The sequence below is a fragment of the Nomascus leucogenys genome, chromosome 13 (genome assembly GCF_006542625.1).
Source record: "Nomascus leucogenys isolate Asia chromosome 13, Asia_NLE_v1, whole genome shotgun sequence".
In the NCBI taxonomy this organism is placed as follows: Eukaryota; Metazoa; Chordata; class Mammalia; order Primates; family Hylobatidae; genus Nomascus; species Nomascus leucogenys.
In genome coordinates, this window is record NC_044393.1 from 36432109 (window position 1) to 36453132 (window position 21024).

The window sequence follows — 21024 nt, forward strand, 5'->3', positions numbered from 1 at the left end:
GGGCCCTTCCCTCTCGGCTGTTGGGCCCTCGCTGAAGGGGCCGAGGCTGAGCCCCAAGGTGGGCCTGTGGGGGCGGGGCAGGGGAGCCCCTCAGCAGCTGGGCCGCAGGAGGCCGACGAGGGTCTGGAATTCCTCTTCCCCTCCCTACGCCGTCCCCTCTCCCTTCTCCCACCCCCTGGGCTGCTAGCGGAGCGGGGGAGGCGCAGGAGGGGCTCAGGGAGGGGCCCTGGACGCGGGACCAGGCTGGGCCCCTTGGCGGAGGCCCGCGCAGGCAGGCCCCGCCCCGGCCTCGCACATCTGGGCCGGGAGCGCGGGCCGACCCGGCGGCGCAGGCGGCGCGGCCATCCGGCCTGGGGGAGGGGGCGGCGGGCGGGCGGGGTGGGCGGCGCGAGGAGGCGGGAGGCCTCGGGGCCGGGCGCACGTCGAGGACTGCGGCCGCCGCAGCAGGCACGGCCAACGGGCTGCGGGCCCGGGATCGCGGCGGCTGGACGGGGCTCGAGCTGTCGGGAGGGCGGAGGTGAGTTCTGGGGCGGGGGCTGTTGGGCGCCCCGAGTGGGGAAAGGCGAGGAGGTTTGCCGTCCCGGGCTGTCGGCTGAGACCCCACCAAAACCTCTAGACTCCGGGTGTCTGGTGGGGACAGATCTGCAAGCCCCTGTCTTCAGCGAGGCTGCGGTCTCGGGAAGGCATTTGGGGCAGCGACCTTGGTCTCCCACCTGGGTTTCGGGGGACCACCTCCCCTGTCCCTCGCACAGCTGCTCAGAGGCTTAGGCTGGAGAAACTCCTGTGTCTTAGGGGCCCGCTCCAGGGAACCAATTTGGGGGACCCGGTGCCCAGGTCTGAATTGAGTGTATGTGTGTGTGTTGGGGGGTGCCTCAGGGGTCCCAGGCCTTGTGGTCCCGAAGCGCAACAGAGTACTGAGTGGTCCAGGTGCCAGGGTCTGAGGCTGGGACCTGGTCTTCCGGGCCAGCTTGAGGTCCAGGTGGGGTGGGGTCCAGGTTCCCGCTAGGGCAGTGGAGCCTGTCTGTGAGGCTAGCGTGTGTTGATGAGAGAGACTGGAAGGGAGTGAGCACGAAACTAGGGACTCTCCGGAGAGCAGACGCAGCGCAGGAATCCCAGGCGAGAGGGGTAATGGGGGGCTGTGGGCAGAGCATGGGAGGGGCTCTGTTGTTTGTGAACTGGCTGCTCCCATGATGAGGACCCAAGGGGGTGCGGCAGGATGTATGGAAAGCAAAGATGAGGACAGGGAGGGGCCATGGGAGGCCATTTCTGTCACTCCCTGCCCCAGCGCAGGATGGGGCAGCCACCTCACTCAGCCACACATGGCCCCATCTTCTTAAGGGCTCCTCTCCAGAACAGAGTGGGGCAGCCCTTTGGGTGCCGTTTCTGATCTGTGCTTTGGGCCCTGGTTGGCCCAGTCTGTGGCTTGGAAGAAACGCCTGTGGCCTCACTTAGCCCGCTGACGGAGTCCTGTTCCATTACAGGGCTGGCTGGGTGCTGAGCAGAGAGCGGCAGGCGGAAGAGGCAGGGTCCTAGTGAGGAGGGGAGCTGGAAGGACCTGGGTGGGCTCTTTGTCTGCACAGGCATCGTGTGGAGCCCTGAAACCCAGAACACTGCATTCCCATAGTGCTCCTGGGGACATGAGTGGCCAGCTGAAACACCCCACCCAGGAAGAGATCCTCCGAGGATTCTATCAGGCAAAGGTTCGGGCCCCTGCAAGGTGGCTCATGCCTGTAATCCCAGCACTTTGGGAGGATGAAGTGGGAGGATCGCTTGAGGCCAGGTGGTCGAGGCTGCAGTGAGCCGTGACTGTGCCACTGCACTCCAGCCTGGGCAACAGAGCAAGACCCTGTCTCAAAAAAAGGAGCGGGGGCTGGCGGGGGGGCAGAGTTCGTCCTTGGCTATTGTAAGACCAGGGGATACTCTGGGATGGGAGTCTCTGGTTGTGAGTTCCTCCTGGGCCACACCCTATCCTGGTCCCCAGTGACTAATAGACCCTGTCTATTGGGTAGAAGTCTGGGCCAGGGGTCAGGGTGAAGCTGATGACTAGAGGTCAATATGAAGCCAAGAGTTAGGGGTCAGTCCATGGGCAGGGTTAGGGATCAGGCTGGGGCCAGAGTTTGGCATGTGCTTGTAGCCAGGAAATGGAGTTCCTTTCTGTGTAAATCAAACTGTCCCACTCAATTACTCTCAAACCCATAGGCACCACCAGTCTGAAATTAGTAGGCCCCTGAAGCGGGGCTCAGCCTCCCCTCATTTTCAGCTGTGGACTCTGCCCAGACCTAGCTCTTGGGAGCTGGGCTTGTCCCGTGTTCTGTGGTCAGCATTCTCCTTAAGTGTTCCTGGGTGTGTGTGCTCACTTGGCAGTCAGCCACCTCTTGGCTTACCTCCACCTCTCGGCTTACCTCCACCTCTCAGAATCCGTGGGATCCTCCTTCTTTAACACCATTTTTTCTTTTTTTTGAGACAGGGTCTCACTCTGTCACCCAGGCTGGAGTGCAGTGGTGTGATCATGACTCACTGCAGCCTCAACCTTCCAGGTTCAAGCAATTCTCCCACCTCAGCGTCGTAAGTGGCTGGGACTCTAGGCATGCACTACCACGCTGGGCTAGTATTTGTATTTTTTGTAGAGATGGGGTTTTGCTGCTGCCCAGGCTGGTCTCGAACTCCTGAGCTCAAGCAATCCACCCACTTTGACCTTCCAAAGTGCTAGAATTACAGGCATGAGCCACCACACCCAGCCTTTAACACAAATTGATTTTGTTCCTACCTCCTTCCTTAAAGAACTCATGATGACTAGAATGCAATTCTCAGTAAGACCAAAATATCTAACAAGAAAATTCAGAATCCGCATCACGAAGGGAAAGAACACTGCTCAAACCTGCCCAACTCCCTGCTTTTATCAACACCTTGCATATCTGGACTTGTTAACATAAGCCCTCTGTGTCACCCATTCTACAGGAAAGGGCACTGAGGCACAGAGATGTGGCATGATGCACTCACGCCAGGTGCCATAATAGGCTCCTGCCATCCCTGAAACCCCAGCATAGGGGCACTCAGCATATCACACAATGAGAGACGGTAGATAACTGGACAAACTTCTGATAGCTGGGAAGAGTATAGGCCCATGGTTTGGATGTGGAATCCAGTGTAGAGCGAGGACTCAGTATTTTTTTTTTTTTCTTGAGATGGAGTCTTGCTCTTCTCGCCCAGGCTGGAATGCAATAGCGTGATCTTGGCTCACTGCAACCTCCGCTTCCCAGGTTCAAACGATTCTCCTGCCTCAGCCTCCTGAGTAGCTGGAATTACAGGCATCTAATACTACGCTCAGCTAATTTTTGTATTTTTAGTAGAGACAAGGTTTCACCATGTTGGCCAGGCTGGTCTCGAATTCCTGACCTCAGGTGATCCACCTGCCTCAGCCTCTGAAAGTGCTGGGATTACAGGAGTGAGCCATGGCGCCCGGCCCAGAGTCTTTTTTTTCTGATGGTTCTAGGTTGTTTCTCCTCCAGGTACAATAGCCTTGGTCCAGAAAATCCATTCATTCATTCAGCAAAGTGGTTCCCCAATGCTTAGCACAGAGCCTGGCATGAAGAATCTCGATAAGTGTTTGCTGAAGAATCAGAACAACATACAAATAGGGCTGCCAGCTCCTCCCTCAAGTAACTTTGATCCAGTAGTATGCTGGTTAATGGTTTCCAGTCAGCTCTGGAAGAAGGATAAAATCCTGATTTGTAGTGCTTGCCAATTTCTGTCGTGTAAATACTCCCAGCCATGACTGATTTGAAGCTACCAATGTGATGTCATTGAATGCAGAATTGGGAAGGGATAGAAAGAATCAGCTCGCATGAGCTGGCAGGACCCAGCTCAGCATCCCACTCCATCATCCTGAGCTGGGCTCCTGCCCCAGGCTCCTAAGAACCCTCCCCTCCCCTCTCTATGCTTTCCCTTTTCTCTTCAACAGCCAGCTGCTATATGTGTGCCCACAACCAGCACCCATCCTTCTTCTGATTCTGATTCCTGAGCATTCAACTGTGTACCTCCAATGGTACAGAGGACAGCAAGAGTGTCTGGAAATCTCCATGGTGCTGGCCATGCAGGAGAATCCTGGACATACAAGAGTGTGTGGGAGTCCAGGTGTCTGTCCACAATGGGGCTGGTTTGTGTGAAGTGTGTGAGCAAGGGTGTGTGCATGTGTGTATGGGCATGCCAGAGCCAGCTCTGTGTCTGCCTGTGTTCTGTAGCAAAACTTTCTGATCGGGCCGCTGGTGACAGAGAGGGAATGCATTGGCCCTGTGTAGCCTCCCCCTTTGTTTAGAGGAGCAGCCAGGCCCACCAATGAGAACACAGTGTCAGTGGTCTGCAGACTGGCTGAGATACACTGTTGAGCAACACTTCTCAAACTTCAGTGTGCACCTGAATCACCTGGGAATCTTGTTAAACTAGGCCAGACACGGTGGCTTACGCCTGTAATCCCAGCACTCTGGGAGGCTGAGACGGGCAGATCACCTGAGGCCAGGAGTTCAAGACCAGCCTGGCCAATATGGTGAAACCCAACTCTACTAAAAATACAAAAATTAGCCGGGCATGGTGGTGCATGCCTGTGGTCCCAGCTACTTGGGAGGCTGAGGCAGGATAATCGCTTGAACCTGGGAGGTGGAGATTGCAGTGAGCTGAGAACTGAGATCACGCCACTGCACTCCAGCCTGGGGGACAGAGTGAGACTCTGCCTCAAAAATAAATAAATAAATAAATAAATAAATAAATAAATAAATAAATAAATAAAAATAAAATACAGGTTCTGATTCAGCAGGTCTGGGATGGGGCCTGAGGTTCTGCATTTCTAACAAGCTTCCAGGTGATACCAATGCTGCTGATCCTTAGCCCACACTTTGAGTAACAAAGCTGTTGATGGTTTGGAATATCCTGCCTATAGCCTGGCCCCAGAACTTCATAGACAGGATCGAGCCCCTCCCATCTTAGAAAATAAATATTCTTCCTCACCTCCCTTCAGCTTTAGTGCCCTCCAACTACTGCCCTCACATGCATTCCTGATCTCAGCCAAGCTTTTCAGAAATTCTAGCTCAATATGATTGCGTCACTACACTCCAGCCTGGGCAACAGAGTGAAACTCCATCTTAAGAAAAGAAGTTCTAACTCATGTGACCTCTTGCTCACTCCTCACCTAAGCTTACCTGCCTTGGGCCACTAAAACAGTGTTTCCAGTCTCATCTAGGACCTTTTACAGGGATCTAGCTTTACCCATCTCTTGGTACAATCTTCATGAGACCATGGGGCATCTCAATCTCCTTGGCCAGTATATGTTCCTTTGTTCAGCCTTTCTTTTCTTTTTTTGAGACGGAGTCTCGCTCTGTCGCCCAGGCTGGAGTGCAGTGGCGCAATCTCGGCTCACTGCAAGCTCCGCCTCCCGGGTTCACGCCATTCTCCTGCCTCAGCCTCTCCGAGTAGCTGGGACTACAGGTGCCCGCCACCATGCCCGGCTAATTTTTTGTATTTTTAGTAGAGACGGGGTTTCATCGTGGTCTCGATCTCCTGACCTCGTGATCCACCCGCCTCGGCCTCCCAAAGTGCTGGGATTACAAGCATGAGCCACCGCGCCCGGCCTGTTCATTCTTTCAATGTAGGCTTTCCTCGTGACGGAGTGACACCCTATCTCAAAACAAACAAACAAAAAAGGAAAGCCAGGCACGGTGGCTCATGCCTGTAATTCCAGCACTTTGGGAGGCCGAGGTGGGCGGATCACCTGAGGTCAGGAGTTCGAGACCAGCCTGGCCAACATGGTGAAACCCCGTCTCTACTAAAAATACAAAAATTAGCTGGGCATGGAGGCACTCACCTGTAATCCCAACTACTGAGGAGGCTGAGGTAGGAGAATGGCTTGAACCTGGGAGGCAGAGGTTGCAGTGAGCCAAGATCGTGCCACTGCATTCCAGCCTGGGCAACAGAGTGAGACCCTGTCTCAGAAAAAAGAAAAGACAAATTGAGTCATGCCCCCACCCCACCCTGCCACCTCAAACCTTTCAAGATTTGCTGTTGCCCTTCATATAAAATCAAATCTGAAATAGGGTGCACAGGCCCTGCCTGCAGGGTAAGCCCAGCCCAACCCTCCGTCCAGACTTACCATGTCCCCTTCCCACCCAGCATTATCCTTCCTAGCACTCAGCAACACTTATCATTTCAAAATCACTTGCCTGATTATCTCCTCCATCAGACTGTTGGTTTCTACAGCAGGGACAGTGTCTCTCTGGGTCACTAATATCTCCCAGCACCTGGCACAGAGCAGGCACCAGAAAACATTTAGGAGGATCCTGATTCCAAGAAAGTAAAGCCATTTTTTGAGACAAGCTGGGAACTGTGGGACTTTAGATGAGATTTAAGGAATTACTGTTAATTTCGTTAGACATGAGAATGGTGTTGCGATGACATTGTTTAAAACGTCTTTATCTCTTGGAGAGATGTATTAAAGAGTTCACAGGTGAAACAACATGATGGCTGGGATTTGCTTCAAAGGACTCCAACCAAAAGTAAACAAATAAAATAAATAAGCATTCAGATGAGGGAACAAAGGGACAAATAAATCCCACTCTGCTTGTCTGTTCCTGTTGACAGTTACAGGGCCTGCAAGGATGTTGGCTGTCCCGGAGATGGGCCTGCAGGGGCTGTACATCGGTAAGAACCCCCACCACTCTGCCCTGACCCATCACCACTCTGCCCTGACCCATCACCACTCTGCCCTGATCCACCCACAAGCAGGCACTGAGACCCACCTACAGGTTGTCCAATGTACCTCTCCCGCAGAGCTTCCCAACAGCCCTTCTGTGAGTGAGTGTGTGTGTGTGTGTGTGTGTGCATGTGTACAGGGCAGGTCTGTGTTTACTGGACCCCCCTGTGTGTGCAGGAAGGGTCTGTGTGCACAGGTCTGTGTGAGTATGCTTGCACACAGGACTGGTCTATTCACAGGACCCCCATGTGTATATGAGTGTGGGCTGAGTGCATGTGTGTGTGTGCTAGGAGGGTCTGTGCAAACAGGAGTGTATGCATGTGCGTGTGTTTTGTTCAGGCTCTGTCCACAGGACCCTGTGAGTGTGTCAGTGAGTGCGTGTCTCTGCGGGCAGGTCTCTGTGCACAGGACCTGTGTACGGGAGTATAGTCTGCAAGTGGGCACACATGCAGAGAATTCTGTGTGTGCATGGAGGGTCTGTGTGCACAGGAATGTTTGCATGTCCATGTGTTTTGTTCAGGCTATGTGCACAGGACCCCGTGTGAGTGCATCAGTGAGTGTGTGTCTCTGTGGGCAGGTCTCTGTGCACAGGATCTGTGTATGGGAGTATAGTCCGCAGGTGGGCACGCAATGCAGAGAATTCTGCGCGTGCATGTGCGTCTGACCATAGCCTGGTCTGGGAGCAGGCTTGGGTTCTCTGCAGGGGTGGGAGGCCGGAGGCAAGAGGGACACTCCTCAGGAAGTCCATTCACAAAGACCTGGTGGGCTGGGCCCTTCCTTCCTGCCTCCCTTCCCAAGCTCGAGCCACAGCAACTTGGCCTCTCAGGCTGCAGCTGGTGGCAGGGCCAGAGCCTGCCCTGGCTGCCTGAGGAGAGGGAGCCCTTGAAATGTGGCCATTTTGTCCCTGCCCCTCCAGCACCTCAGACTCTGGCCCTGTCCCCCTCATGCCTGGCCCTTCGCCTGTGTTCCCAGGTTACCCCCAAGGCCAGGGAGAGTGGAGACCTGCCTGGCAGCACATGACAGGACTGTGGCTGAGGGAGCACAGGGCCTGCCCGGCTCAGCCTAAGGCGAGCCAGACCCGCCTGATTTGTCCATGGAGCTTCCTACCAGATCTCACTCTCCCTCCCTAGCCAGCCTCCCTGGCCTGTCCATGGATATCAAGGCTGCCCCGGTACTCCTCACATGCCCCTTAGCAATGCCCAGTGTGGTGGTGGCAGCTACCAGCCAGGCAGGCCCTCCTGCCCCATGAGCCGCCTGATCCTCGGGGCCAGGCCTGGGGCTGTCCTCCAGGGCTACTCCACTCCCTCCCACCAAAGGTCCAGCTCAGTCCCAGGCGTGCAAGAGGGTCTTGATGGGGCCTCCTGCCCTGAAATGCTGGCTCAGGGTGTGTGTATGTGTGTGGGTGGGGGGTGGGAATCAGACTTCCTAATGTTGTGGACACCCCCAGTTCAGGACTGGGCTAGCTCTATGAGTGTGGGAGGAGGTGCTGCCCCTCCTATATCCTCCTCAAGCAGCCAGCTGGGCCTGTCTGTGGCCCTTGTGGGCATGGGACCTGCGGAGTTCCCTCAAGTTCTGATTAGAACCACGTGGCCCAACTTTAGGGTGGAGGGGAGCAACCCCACCTCCTAGCCAGTTAGATCTGTAGCTCCACTTTTTGAAGGAGGAGGGCTTCTCTCTCCTCTACTCCCTCCCAGGAGCTCACCTGCCCTATCTCCCCTGCCCTTCCATCTGTGGACTGAGTCTCCCTGCTACACAATGCTTTTCTGTCTCTCTCCCCTCCCACACTGTGTGTCTGAGGGGCCCTAGTGGGGAGACAGTGAGTCCCCAGGGAAAGCATGGGTCACCCACTAGGGAAACATTGCCTCTGATAGCAGACCCTCAGCTCCTGCCCCTATGTCATGTGTGTCTTTCCTACACCCCCCAGTCCTCCTCCCCAGCAGAGAGCCCTTTGCCTTAGCCCAGCAAGGACTGATGGAGAACCTTTGGGTGTCTGGCTTGGGGCCCCGCTGCCATCCTTACCCTGCTTGTGCCAGGATGAACTGCCATTTCTTCTCTGCAGGCTCCAGCCCGGAGCGGTCCCCAGTGCCTAGCCCACCCGGCTCCCCAAGGACCCAGGAAAGCTGCGGCATTGCCCCCCTCACACCCTCACAGTCTCCAGTAAGCCCGGAGCAGGGATCAAGTGGTGGGTGGCCTGGGTGGTGTGGACAGGGTTGTGCCTGGCAGTCATGGCAGGGCCTGGGCTAGGAAGGAGGAGGGGATGGGGGTACCACCGTGCCTCTTGTCCCCGTACACTCCAGTCATGTGCCCCCCAGAAGGATTGGTCTTGGGTGGCCCTGGACTATAAGGGTGACAATTCTACTGAGAAGGTGAGCCCCATGTAACTAACTCCCAACCCCCCCACACAGGAGGCACCCACGGCCATTGAAGCTGGCCTGGCTGAGGCAAGTGTTCCTCTGAGCATGTGGCTTTTCTAGGTCCCCAGACCACTGGGCCCCCTGTTGACTACAGCCCACCTTAATCCAAGTCATATCTGAAGGAGAGGAGATGTGTTGCTAAAAAATAGTCTGGAAACCATTAGCTTGGGCTGGGCGAGGTGGCTCACACCTGTAATCCCAGCACTTTGGGAGGCCGAGGTGGGCAGATTGCTTTGAGCTTAGGAGTTCAAGAACAGTCTGAGCAACATAGCGAAACCCCATCTCTACAAAAAATACAAAAATTAGCCAGGCGTGGTGGCGTGCACCTGTCATCCCAGCTATTCGGGAGGCTGAGGGTGGAGAATCACTTGAACCTGTGAAGCGGAGGTTGCAGTTAGCCAAGATCGCACCACTGCATTCCAGCCTAGGTGACAGAGTGAGACCCTGTCTCAAATAAAAAGGAAAGTACTAGCTTGAAGTATCCAGGACACCATCTCCCCACCCCCAAGTTCCGTGGGTCACCCCACCTGGATGACCTTGCCCTGGTGATCCAGCTTAGGGACCCCCTTATTCTTAGGGAGTCCAGCCCTGGCATAGAAGGCACACACTTCTCTGGGGACATGCACATGCCCTGTCCTCTCTGCCACAGAATCAGACAGTCTGGTTTGTGTCACTGTGGCCACAAAGAGCAAGAGGATAAAATATATACACTGGTCCATGTGCTGTAAAACTGCCTGGAGGAGCAAAATTGCTCCCAGCTGGGCCCAGACTAGTGGCTGCCTATGAAGATGGTGTGAGGTGGGGGTGGGGCTAAGGCAGTCCAGAGGGAGGGTGGGCAGAGGCTGGAAGCAGGAAAGCAGGAGCTTGAGCCAAACCCTGCCTGGGGCTACCTGAGAGACACATCCAAGGCTCAGCCTGGAGTCTGGGAGGGCAGGGGAGCCCGAGCAGGTGGCCAGGTGGGGTGGGCCAGGTCCAGGGCTGGTCTAGACCACAGTCAGTGGAGGGGAGTGTCTTCCCCATGCAGAGGAAGCGTTGGGGGTGTGAGGGGTGGGGGTGTCCCTGCTGGCTGCTTGCTAATTCTAAGTCTTGCACTTTCAGAAGCCCGAGGCCCGAGCCCCCCAGCAGGCCTCCTTCTCTGTGGTGGTGGCCATTGACTTTGGCACCACGTCTAGTGGCTATGCTTTCAGCTTTGCCAGTGACCCTGAGGCCATCCACATGATGAGGTGAGGGCAGCTGGGTTGGGAGAGTGAGGTGGGGAGGTGGGGGAGTTCCTCATACCTTGGTCCCAAAAGTACTGTCACCGAGACATGGGGTCTGGGGCTCCCCACTGGGACAAAAGTTGGAGGATGGGCCCCAGGCCTGGGTCCCCGGCCTCAACTGGAGCAGCTCCCAACCCTCTGAAGGGAAAGTCAGACTTTGTTTTTAATTGTGAATTTTTTTGAGATATAACAAACATAACAATAAAATATGCAAATCTTTTTTCTTTTCCTTTTTTTTTTTATTTGAGATGGAGTCTCACTCTGTCGCCTAGGCTAGAGTGCAATGGCACGATCTTAGCTCATTGCAACCTCCACCTCCCGGGTTCAAGCGATTCTCCTGCCGCAGCCTCCCAAGTAGCTGGGACTACAGGCGTGTGCCACTATGCCTGGCTAACTTTTGTGGGGGGTTTTTGTTTTTTTTGGGACAGAGTCTCACTCTGTCGCCCAGGCTGGAGTGCAGTGACGCGATCTCAGCTCACTGAAAGCTCTGCCTCCTGGGTTCACGCCATTCTCCTGCCTCAGCCTCCCGAGTAGCTGGGACTACAGGCTCCCGCCACCACGCCCAGCTAATTTTTTTTTTTTTTTTTCTTTTTAGTAGAGACGGGGTTTCACCGTGTTAGCCAGGCTGGTCTCGAATTCTTGGCCTCGGGTGATCCGCCCACCTTGGCCTCCCAGAGTGCTAGGATTACAGATGTGAGCCACCATACCTGGCCTTTTTTATTTTCTTTCTTTCTTTTTTTTTTTTCTTTGAGACAGGGTCTCACTCTGTCACACAAGCTGGAATGCAGTGGTGTGATCATAGCTCACTGTAGCCTCAAACTCCTGGGCTCAAGCAATCCTCCCACCTCAGCCTCCTGAGTAGCTAGGACTACAGGCAGCACCACCACACCTGGCTAATTAAAAAAAAAAAAAAATTTTTTTTTTGGAGAGACAGGGTCTCACTGTGTTGCCGGGGCTGGTCTTGAATTCCTGGCCTCAAGTGATTCTCCCACTTTAGCATCCCAAAAATGCTGGAATTACAGACGTGAGCCACCATGCCCAGCCCACAAATATTTTTCTAAGCTTGTAGACAAACACACACAAACATATATGTGTTTTTTAAGTAAAAGTGAGATATACAACTTGCTTTGTTTTAAAGCTTCAACACTATTTTGTAGATATTTCATGTCAGCACACACGAAGCTACCACTTTCTTTGAACAGTTGCCTAGTATTCCATAGTACAGATGTGTCATAATTTATCCATTCCCCTATTGACAGTTTTAGGGGTTTTTTTTCCTCCTCTCATTTTTCACTATTACAAAAAGTGCAGCAGTAATATCCTTCTTTGAAAACTTGTGCTGCAATCTCTATGGGGTAAATTCCTAGGGGTGATTCCTAGGTCCAACATCTCAAATCTTTTTTCTTTTCCTTGTTTAGTAAAAAGGAAAAGAAAATAAAAAATAATAAAACAAGAAATAAAAATAAAAACAAGAAAATGAAGGTTCTAAGGGCTGGGTTGACAAGTCACACAGTTGTTTTGAAAGACATGTTTCAAAAATCCATTCAGATGTTGTTGGGTTTTGTGTGAACACTCCCCTTGGGACCTCAAGACCCCAGTCCTCTGAATGTGTCCTAGAGGGTCGGCAGGCAGTAGATGAAGCTATTGGAGACCTCAAAGCTCTCAACCCAGACTGGGATGGGAGGTAAGAGGGGCTTCCCAAGGCCTGGAGACTGGATGGAAGGGTGAATAGAGAGATAGACAGGTAACTGCTCCCAAAATACATGGGACTTGAGCTTCGTGAGATTGGACTGTCCTTCCTTCCACATCACAGGAAACCACAAAGGCTCTGGGCACTTACAGCCCTCTAGGAGCTGCAGGGCATCCCAGATGTCTTGCTGATCAACACACACGACTGAGGCCATGCTGGGGCTAAGGACACATCCAGGAACACTGTCTCTGTCCTGTGGAGGTCACAGGAAATAACTGGGGGACATTCCAGCCTCCTCCCAAGCTCTCTCTTCCCATCAGACACCACGCCCCTAACATCTCTAGATGTTTCCCTAACATCTCTAGAATATCCATCTACTTCTCTCCATGGCCATTGATCGTGCCCAAGTTCAGCCCCGACCTTCTGTCACCTGGATGGCTGCAATATCCTCCTCCTTGGTTTCCTTTCTCCATGCTCCCTTCCCTGCATTCTGTTGCTCCATGGGAGCCAGTGACCTTTCTTTCTAAAGGCAAATGTGGTCATACCTCTTCGCTACTTTAAATCCACAAAGACAGAATTCTGAATGGCCTTCTGTGCTCTTCATGATCTCACCTTAGTATTCTTGTATTTTCTCCTGCTGCCTATGGAGCCGACCCATAGCTAGTTCTCCTTGCTCTTTCACATCTGTAAGTTTTTGCACATGCTGTTCCCTCTGCCTGGATTCCCACCCAAGAAGAAAGGGTTGCACTGACTGCCCTGTGCCTCCGCAGGAAATGGGAGGGCGGAGACCCGGGCGTGGCCCACCAGAAGACCCCGACCTGCCTGCTGCTGACCCCAGAGGGCGCCTTCCACAGCTTTGGCTACACCGCCCGCGATTACTACCATGACCTGGACCCCGAAGAGGCGCGGGACTGGCTCTACTTCGAGAAGTTCAAGATGAAGATCCACAGTGCCACGGTGAGTCATAGGGCTCCAGACAGGGAGGCGGGGCCAGCATGGAAAAGGGCAGGGCTAATGGGGGTGGGTGGGACAAAACCAAAACGTGTGAGGACCGGCCCGATGGAGTCGTGGCTGAGAGGGGGCGGGGCTAAAGGGAGACGTCGGACTCCGGTGTGGGCGGAGCTCAGAAACGAGGTGGAGGCGGGGCTAATGTGGGTGGGGCTAATAGTGAAGCTGGGGTTGCAGGAGCGGTGGGACTAAGGAGAGGGGTTGGGGCAGAGCTAATGTCAGATTGGGGCAAGAGTGGGACGGTGGTAAAGAGGAGGGAAAGCTCCAGGAAACGGGGTGATTTTAAGAGCGAGGTCGTCAGGAAATGAGTGCCGAGCTGAGGCCTCCTGCAGAGCCGCCCTGTGTCCCTGCCAGGATCTCACCTTGAAGACCCAGCTAGAGGCAGTAAATGGAAAGACGATGCCCGCCCTGGAGGTGTTCGCCCATGCCCTGCGCTTCTTCAGGGAGCACGCCCTTCAGGTGCGCTGCGGCCCCACCTCTGCCGACTGTGGCAGGGACCCCCTATTTTCCCCTCATCCGAAACCGCTCCCCCATCCCGTCCCCGACATTGGATGGGTAGCCACTGCCAGAGCTCAGAGGTTATCTTCTCCAGTACCCTCCTCCCTTTTTGTCTGGTAGAGCCTGCACCAAGCCATACTGATGGGAGGGGGGCCGATTCTTCCAGCTCTGCTGGGAAGTCCTTCCTGTGGTTTGATTGGTACCTCCAGTTCCGCAGAGGGCTAAAGACACCCTCCCTCCAATTCAGCTTTCCTCTCACTGCCCCCTCCTGCACCAGGAGCTGAGGGAGCAGAGCCCATCGCTGCCAGAGAAGGACACTGTGCGCTGGGTGTTGACGGTGCCTGCCATCTGGAAACAGCCAGCCAAACAGTTCATGCGGGAGGCTGCCTACCTGGTGAGAACATGCAGGCGGGCCCGAGAACACTGCTCAGGAAGGCCCAGGCCTGTCCCCATGCCTGCATGCACCCCACCACCCTTGAGACCACAGAGTTATTGTAGAAAGAACTTCAGCCTCCTCCTGATGGGAGTTTGTAGAGTTGCTCCCACCAGGAGAGGGAGTGGGCCTGCAGGAACAGGGGACAGAGGGACAACAGGCACAGCCCAGGCCAGTGTAGACAGTGCCTTAAGTCAGGTGTCCTAGAAGCAGAGCCCAAGATGGAAAGTCTTATATGTGAGGTCTATTGAAGAAGGTTTCTCAGGAGAAAGGCGAGGGAGGGAGGGAGGCAGGACAGAAGGAGCTATGAAGGATGTGGTCTTGGCTGGAGTCTAGCCTCAGGTTTAGCCTCAGCTAGATCCCATGGGGAGCTGCAGAGGGAGAACTGTAGCACAGAGTTGGGGCCGGCTTCTTCCACATCCGTATCAGTCTGCCACTGGCTCTGGGGAAATGGGAGGGAAACCTCTCCAAGTGAGGCCATTCCCATTCAGCTGAGGGCAGTTATCCAGAGGAGGTAGCAGCTGTGAGCGAATAACAGCCAACATTCACAGTGGCAGGCAGGGTACCCAGAACATTCACTTCACTTGGCATCAGTATTTTGAGGGACACCCCCACTACCACCCACCTTTGCTGGTTCTTGAGCAGGGGAAATAAGACTATGAAAGTATAAAGGGAGGCGATTCTGGCCAATGCATACAGGTCTTCCTACCACTGAGATGCTCAAAGGTCTAGAGCAAGGAGTTGGGGGAGCTCCAGTGGAGACAGAGAAGGCATAGCCTCAAGACTCATTGCTTGGTCGTAACCCTGGAGCCTTGGATACAGACCCTAGGCTGTCCAAAAGGGATCTCAAGCCTGCCTGTGTACACCCTGGAGGGGCCCCCAATCCTCCCATACCTATGGGCCAGACATGACCCAGGGCCAGGTCTGTAGATGTCTACATTTTTCACTGGAAGGAGCTAACCCTGAGCACAGTGGACATCCCTGTGCAAGGATCAGGACAGAAGCAAGGCTGTCCCCAGCCAGAACAAACACCTGCTCCCCCAGCGTCCCCTTGCCTATTTCCCCACCCTCCTTCTTCTCACGCTGTTCCCTGGCTGCTCAGGAAAGTCTGGCCCTGGGTAAAAGTCTCCATTCACACCCTTATCCCTCTCCCCTATCTGGTCAGAATCTGGGGAACCCTACAAAACCATAATGTCCTTCCCACAGGGATCCCCTGCCCTGAAGGAAATAATTCCAGATCTCAAGTGTTTTCTCCACCCAACTGGCCTGTCTTGGTGCCTGGAATTTCAGCTTCCTCCCTGCTGTATCAGATTCCCTGGGAACAAAGTTCTCCTGGAAGTGGGGTGGCCTATGGCTACCGTCTGACACCAGCCTAGTGGAGAAAGAGGGTTCAATGAGCTAAAAGGGCTCCCCACTGCCTCCTCTGAGCCACCACACCCCACCCCCCACATTGTGCTAGAGTCTCTGGCAACACCCCCAGCCAGCGCTCAGCTGGCCACTTGTACCTGTGAAGGGGAACCTTGCTGCAGCCCCGCTATCTTGGGAAATTTGAAGGGGCAGATCCCAGGGATTCTAGGTCTGCATTCTGTCTAGAGTCTTTTCCTGCTGGGCAACTTCTTGGCATATTTTGCCAGGGCCATTCCCTCCCCAGCCTGGTCACAGCGTGGCTATGAGGCAGCTCCAAATTTGTGCAGCACAGAGGGGCCTGAGAGGCCTAACATGGGTGGGGTGTGATGGAGGAGGTGGGAGCCCCACAGGCCGAGGTTCCCCACCTCGCAGTGCCATCTTAGGTGTGACAGCCCATAGTGCTGCCTGACCCTGCCCACCACCCATCCCCAGGCTGGACTAGTGTCCCGAGAGAATGCAGAGCAGCTACTCATCGCCCTGGAGCCCGAGGCCGCCTCGGTATACTGCCGCAAGCTGCGCCTGCACCAGCTCCTGGACCTGAGTGGCCGGGCCCCAGGTGGTAGGCGCCTGGGTGAGCGCCGCTCCATTGACTCCAGCTTCCGTCAGGGTGAGCTGCCCCCAGGGACACCACCCACCCTTGGAGGGTCAGAGGGTCACTGAAGCCAGAAGCTCGGCCATGTCTAGTATGAAGGGGAGAGGGTCCCCACCCTGGAGGACCCCAATTTGAGCAGGCAGAAACATGTCTGGTGGAGCCCGTCTGAGGGAGGGAGGCACAGCCCTGCCCAAGGGCAACCTCGTCTCAGGGTGGGACATGCCCTACCTAGGGCAGCCCAATCTCAGGGTGGAGATTTCACCTTGCCCTAGGGGAGCAAGGTCTGAGGAGGGCAGGACTCTGCCCAGCCCTGAGTCTGAGGGTTGGGGGAGACACAGCCTACCCCAGGAGGAAATTGCTGGGGTACTGACAAAGGAGGAAGTCAGCCCACTGCATCAGCTGTCCCCTTCACTCCCCTCATCTTCCCCGACACACATCAGCCCCAAGCTCCTGCTGCCAGGACCAGGCACCCAGGCCAAGGACAGCTATGGTCATCCTCCCAAATGCCATCTCCCAGGGCAAGGAGAAGCCCTAAGTCCTGAGTCCCCTCTGAGACTCCAAAGACCTACCTGCCTCCGCTCCTCCCAACCCCTCTAACCCTGATTTTGCCATGACCTGAGGCCTCCTGGGTTAAAGGAAGGCCCTGTGTCCATAAATATTTCCCCCCAGCTGTTGGATACAGGGTGGGAGTTTGGGGTTCAGGATTGCCCTCTCCCAGTCAGGAGCAGGTTGGAGTTTCAGAAGCACTGGCTGCTCCCAGTGCCCACGGAGGGCCTGGGCAGGAGGATGGGATGGGAGTTGAACGCCATAGCTGGAGCACCTCCTTCTAATCTCACTTCCTGCTGTCTCCTGACCCCCCAGCTCGGGAGCAGCTGCGAAGGTCCCGCCACAGCCGCACGTTCCTGGTGGAGTCGGGCGTAGGAGAGCTGTGGGCAGAGATGCAAGCAGGTAAGGGGAAAGGGGGATGGAGAGTTATCCTTGGCCCCTACCGGGCACCATATACTGATGGGGGGAAGGGCATGTTTGCAAAGCCCGTCTCTTCCTCCTCCATCCGCTGTACCTAACCTGGCCGTCCCCTCACAGTCACCCGCACCCCCACCCCACTCACAGCGGCGCCCCTAACTCCCACTCCTCCAGGGGATTCTCCGCGGACGCTCGGGTGGAGTTGCAGAGCCTCTGGAACCATTTCTCCCCCACACCCTGCGCCCATATGTGGTGGTCTGAGGTTCAAGCACCTGAAGCCCCTCACGTCCCTCCCCCGACCCTGCAGACAGGCCTTGGGACCCGGGGCAGGGCTGGAGGCTGGGCGAGGCTGGAGGGGGCGCAGGGCTGAGGGTGCGAGGCCGCCCACGAGTGTGTGCCCGCGCTCGCCGCCGCAGGAGACCGCTACGTGGTGGCCGACTGCGGCGGAGGCACCGTGGACCTGACGGTGCACCAGCTGGAGCAGCCCCATGGCACCCTCAAGGAGCTCTACAAGGCATCTGGTGAGTAGCCAGGCGGCGCCCCGGTACCCAGCGCGACCAGGGCTCCGGCCTCGCCACCGCCCCCTGGCGGCAGGGTGAGCGCTGACACCCCCGTGAGTTCTGACGCCCCCTTCGCCCCCTGCTCCACCCCAGGGGGCCCTTATGGCGCTGTGGGCGTGGACCTGGCCTTCGAGCAGCTGCTGTGCCGCATCTTCGGCGAGGACTTCATCGCCACCTTCAAAAGGCAACGGCCGGCAGCCTGGGTAGATCTGACCATCGCCTTCGAGGCTCGCAAGCGCACTGCTGGCCCGCACCGTGCAGGGGCGCTCAACATCTCGCTGCCCTTCTCCTTCATTGACTTCTACCGCAAGCAGCGGGGCCACAACGTGGAGACCGCTCTGCGCAGGAGCAGGTGGGTCCTAGGCCCGCGGGCTCAGGCAGGGTTTGCCGACCCGGGAATGACCGTGCACTGGAGGGTCCCGGGCCCCAAGGAACGGTGGGGGTCTGCCTGATTCATCCCACATATACACTAAGCCAGCAGGGCGTCGGGGTGGGGCGGCGGGGAGCGGCGAGTGAGTGCCCCAGCCCAGCAGGCTCCACCCACGGAATCCGCAGCCCGAACTGGGGCAAGAGAGAGAATCATGGCGGGGAAGCGGCAATGCCTATCTCCTCCTAGCCTTCTCTACACCCCCACCCCGGGCCCTAACGGCCCATGCTCCATGGTTTCCCTGCACCAAAGCAAGGGGAGGCCCCTCCCAGGACCTCGTACCTGGAACCTGGAGCAGGCTGGCAACTAAATCCTCTGAGTGAGTAGGGTGGAGATAAGGGACTAACATTCAGCAGGTCCAGTCCTCCAGACACCACATGCAGTCGGTGCCCAGGCACTTCTGCCTGGAGGCAGAGGTAGAGAATAAGGACCACGGACCCCAAACTGGGGCAAGCAGCTGGGCCCTGACCGATGGATCTTTGCCCCTTTCACCACCAACAGCGTGAACTTCGTGAAGTGGTCCTCACAGGGGATGCTCCGAATGTCTTGTGAAGCCATGAACGAGCTCTTTCAGCCCACCGTCAGCGGGATCATCCAGCACATAGGTGAGCACCTGAGCTTGGTCCGCCACCCGCCCCCACATAAACAAACAGATGCGGAATAATTCCCCCCCCATCAGTGCCTAGAAACCTCCACACATCCATACACTGGGATGAGACCTAGAATCATCTAGAACACCTGGGGGATGAAGTGCAGTGGTGATTAAGAGCTAGGGGGTTGATATGTAGTCTTGCCAAGGCAAAAAACTTCTGGTGCCTCAGTTTCCCCATTTATAAAATGGGATGATAGTATTGGGTTCTCAAAACGTTATCACAGGGATAAAATGAGCTGAAGTACCTAGAGTGAGCACAATGTCTTGCACACAATGTCTAGGTGTTTAATACGTGTAAATGCATATCCTTATCTCTCGTCCTCCACGTCGTGGTGGGAGAGAAGTAGGAAGCATGAGTGTTGGGGAGGCAAAGCCCTCGAGGACTCCCGGGAGCTCTCAAAGAAAGTGCTCAAATGGCTACTTTCTAGTTGCCAGGCGGGTACAGGCTAGGGAGGGGAGGCGCCGGTGGCCGCCTAGTGGTGGCCTCAGTGGCTCTCTCCTCCCCGCCCCTTCTCCTCTGCCCCCTTCACCCGCGTCCCCCCGTCCTGTCCCGCAGAGGCGCTGCTGGCACGGCCGGAGGTGCAGGGTGTGAAGCTGCTGTTCCTAGTGGGTGGCTTTGCCGAGTCAGCGGTGCTGCAGCACGCGGTGCAGGTGGCGCTGGGCGCCCGCGGTCTGCGTGTCGTGGTCCCGCACGACGTGGGCCTCACCATCCTCAAAGGCGCGGTGCTGTTCGGCCAGGCGCCGGGCGTGGTGCGGGTCCGCCGCTCGCCGCTCACCTACGGCGTGGGCGTGCTCAACCGCTTTGTGCCTGGGCGCCACCCGCCCGAAAAGCTGCTGGTTCGCGACGGCCGCCGCTGGTGCACCGACGTCTTCGAGCGCTTCGTGGCCGCCGAGCAGTCGGTGGCCCTGGGCGAGGAGGTGCGGCGCAGCTACTGCCCGGCGCGTCCCGGCCAGCGGCGCGTACTCATCAACCTGTACTGCTGCGCGGCCGAGGATGCGCGCTTCATCACCGACCCCGGCGTGCGCAAATGCGGCGCGCTCAGCCTCGAGCTTGAGCCCGCCGACTGCGGCCAGAACACCGCCGGCGCGCCTCCTGGCCGCCGCGAGATCCGCGCCGCCATGCAATTTGGCGACACCGAAATTAAGGTCACCGCCGTCGACGTCAGCACCAATCGCTCCGTGCGCGCGTCCATCGACTTTCTTTCCAACTGAGGGCGCGCCGGCGCGGTGCCAGCGCCCTCTGCCCGGCCCCGCCCTCTTCCGGTCCAGGGGGCCTGCGGAGCGGGGTGGGGCGGGGGAAACGATGCTTCTGCAGTCTGCACCTCTTTCCACGCCCTCCGGCCCCGGGGAGATGAGGTCATGGGACGGTGGGTGGGGACACACCCAGAGACTGGCTTTGGGATTGGGCACTGGTCCGCTGACTGCCAGGCTGAAGGGACCCGCCAAGGACTGAACGGGTAAGGGTGACTGAGAAGAGGTTTGCAAGACAGAGCGCGCAGCCCGGCAAGGGGCATGTGACCCCGAAGGAAGAACAGAAGAGTCCTGGTCTGAACTTGGCCGAGTAGGGGTGGGGGTGGGATGGCAGGAGGAGCCGCAGGAGGAAGGAGGTTGTGCAGGGTCTGGACCTGCAGGGCTGAAGTTCACTCATTGATGGACTCAGCCCGAACCGGGAGCCAGGCAGAAAAACCCTGTGCCGTAGCAAAGTGACTGGAAGTGGACTCCAGAGGGTAGCACAGTCCTGGTGTGGTGCTGACCACCCAAATATTACTGTGAATTGTGGAAAGGGCAGTAGATCTCTAATGGGGAGATGGGAACATTATTGTGGTGGAGGCAATTATGAGGGGATATGAGGGTAGCATTTCTTTCGAGACAAAACACCCATCTGGGAAGGCCCCAAGGGCAGCTGACGAAGGACCCCACTTGCACCCCACCCCAACCATGGAAGGGCAGCTGGAGGGTGGATGGGGAGGCCAGAGGGAGCACTGAGGGGTGGTCCCAGCTCTGCTGTTGACTCGGTGTGCCTTTAGGACATTCTCTGACCGCCCATGGGCCTCAGTTTCCTAAAGTGTGAAATGTCAGGCACTTCCCTCCAACTGTGACATGCAACAGCCCCACCTGCCTGAGAGCCCTGAGGTGACAATAAAACATTTATGCTCAAGGGGAAGCCACAGCCTGCTGATATGGCGTGGAGACCCTAATAGTGGGAGGAATGCAGGGGTTCCGGGTGCTAGAGAGAGAAGGGAGAAAGCTTTCAGCTGTGCGTAGGGAACTGACCAGAAGGGGGTGCTGCTGTCTCCCATCAAGCATCCCAAACAACTCCACTGCTTAAGACCTCTCTGGCCTACACATGAGGTCCCTCTCTCCTCATTCAAACTAATTGTC

At 56.4% G+C, this 21024-nt stretch overlaps 1 protein-coding gene across 1 annotated transcript; it reads left to right on the forward strand.

Moving 5' to 3' along the window:
- The first annotated feature begins 396 nt into the window (after positions 1-396).
- Positions 397-20806, forward strand: HSPA12B (heat shock protein family A (Hsp70) member 12B). The gene is made up of 13 exons (XM_003277964.4): positions 397-517; positions 6628-6687; positions 8799-8896; positions 10252-10376; positions 12873-13059; positions 13465-13569; positions 13886-14002; positions 15881-16055; positions 16902-16988; positions 17420-17524; positions 17657-17915; positions 18492-18595; positions 19199-20806. The coding sequence occupies exons 2-13, from the start codon at positions 6645-6647 to the stop codon at positions 19852-19854; spliced, it is 2061 nt and encodes a 686-aa protein (XP_003278012.2). The 5' UTR covers positions 397-517; positions 6628-6644; the 3' UTR covers positions 19855-20806.
- The last annotated feature ends 218 nt before the right edge of the window (positions 20807-21024 follow it).

Excerpts from the sequence above, each read along its gene's own strand:
- HSPA12B (XM_003277964.4), top strand. The coding sequence starts at position 6,645 with ATGTTGGCTGTCCCGGAGATGGGCCTGCAGGGGCTGTACATCG. Across the intron at positions 6,688-8,798 it reads CCTGCAGGGGCTGTACATCG|GCTCCAGCCCGGAGCGGTCC; the intron begins GTAAGAACCCCC and ends TCTTCTCTGCAG. Across the intron at positions 17,525-17,656 it reads GGAGCTCTACAAGGCATCTG|GGGGCCCTTATGGCGCTGTG; the intron begins GTGAGTAGCCAG and ends GCTCCACCCCAG.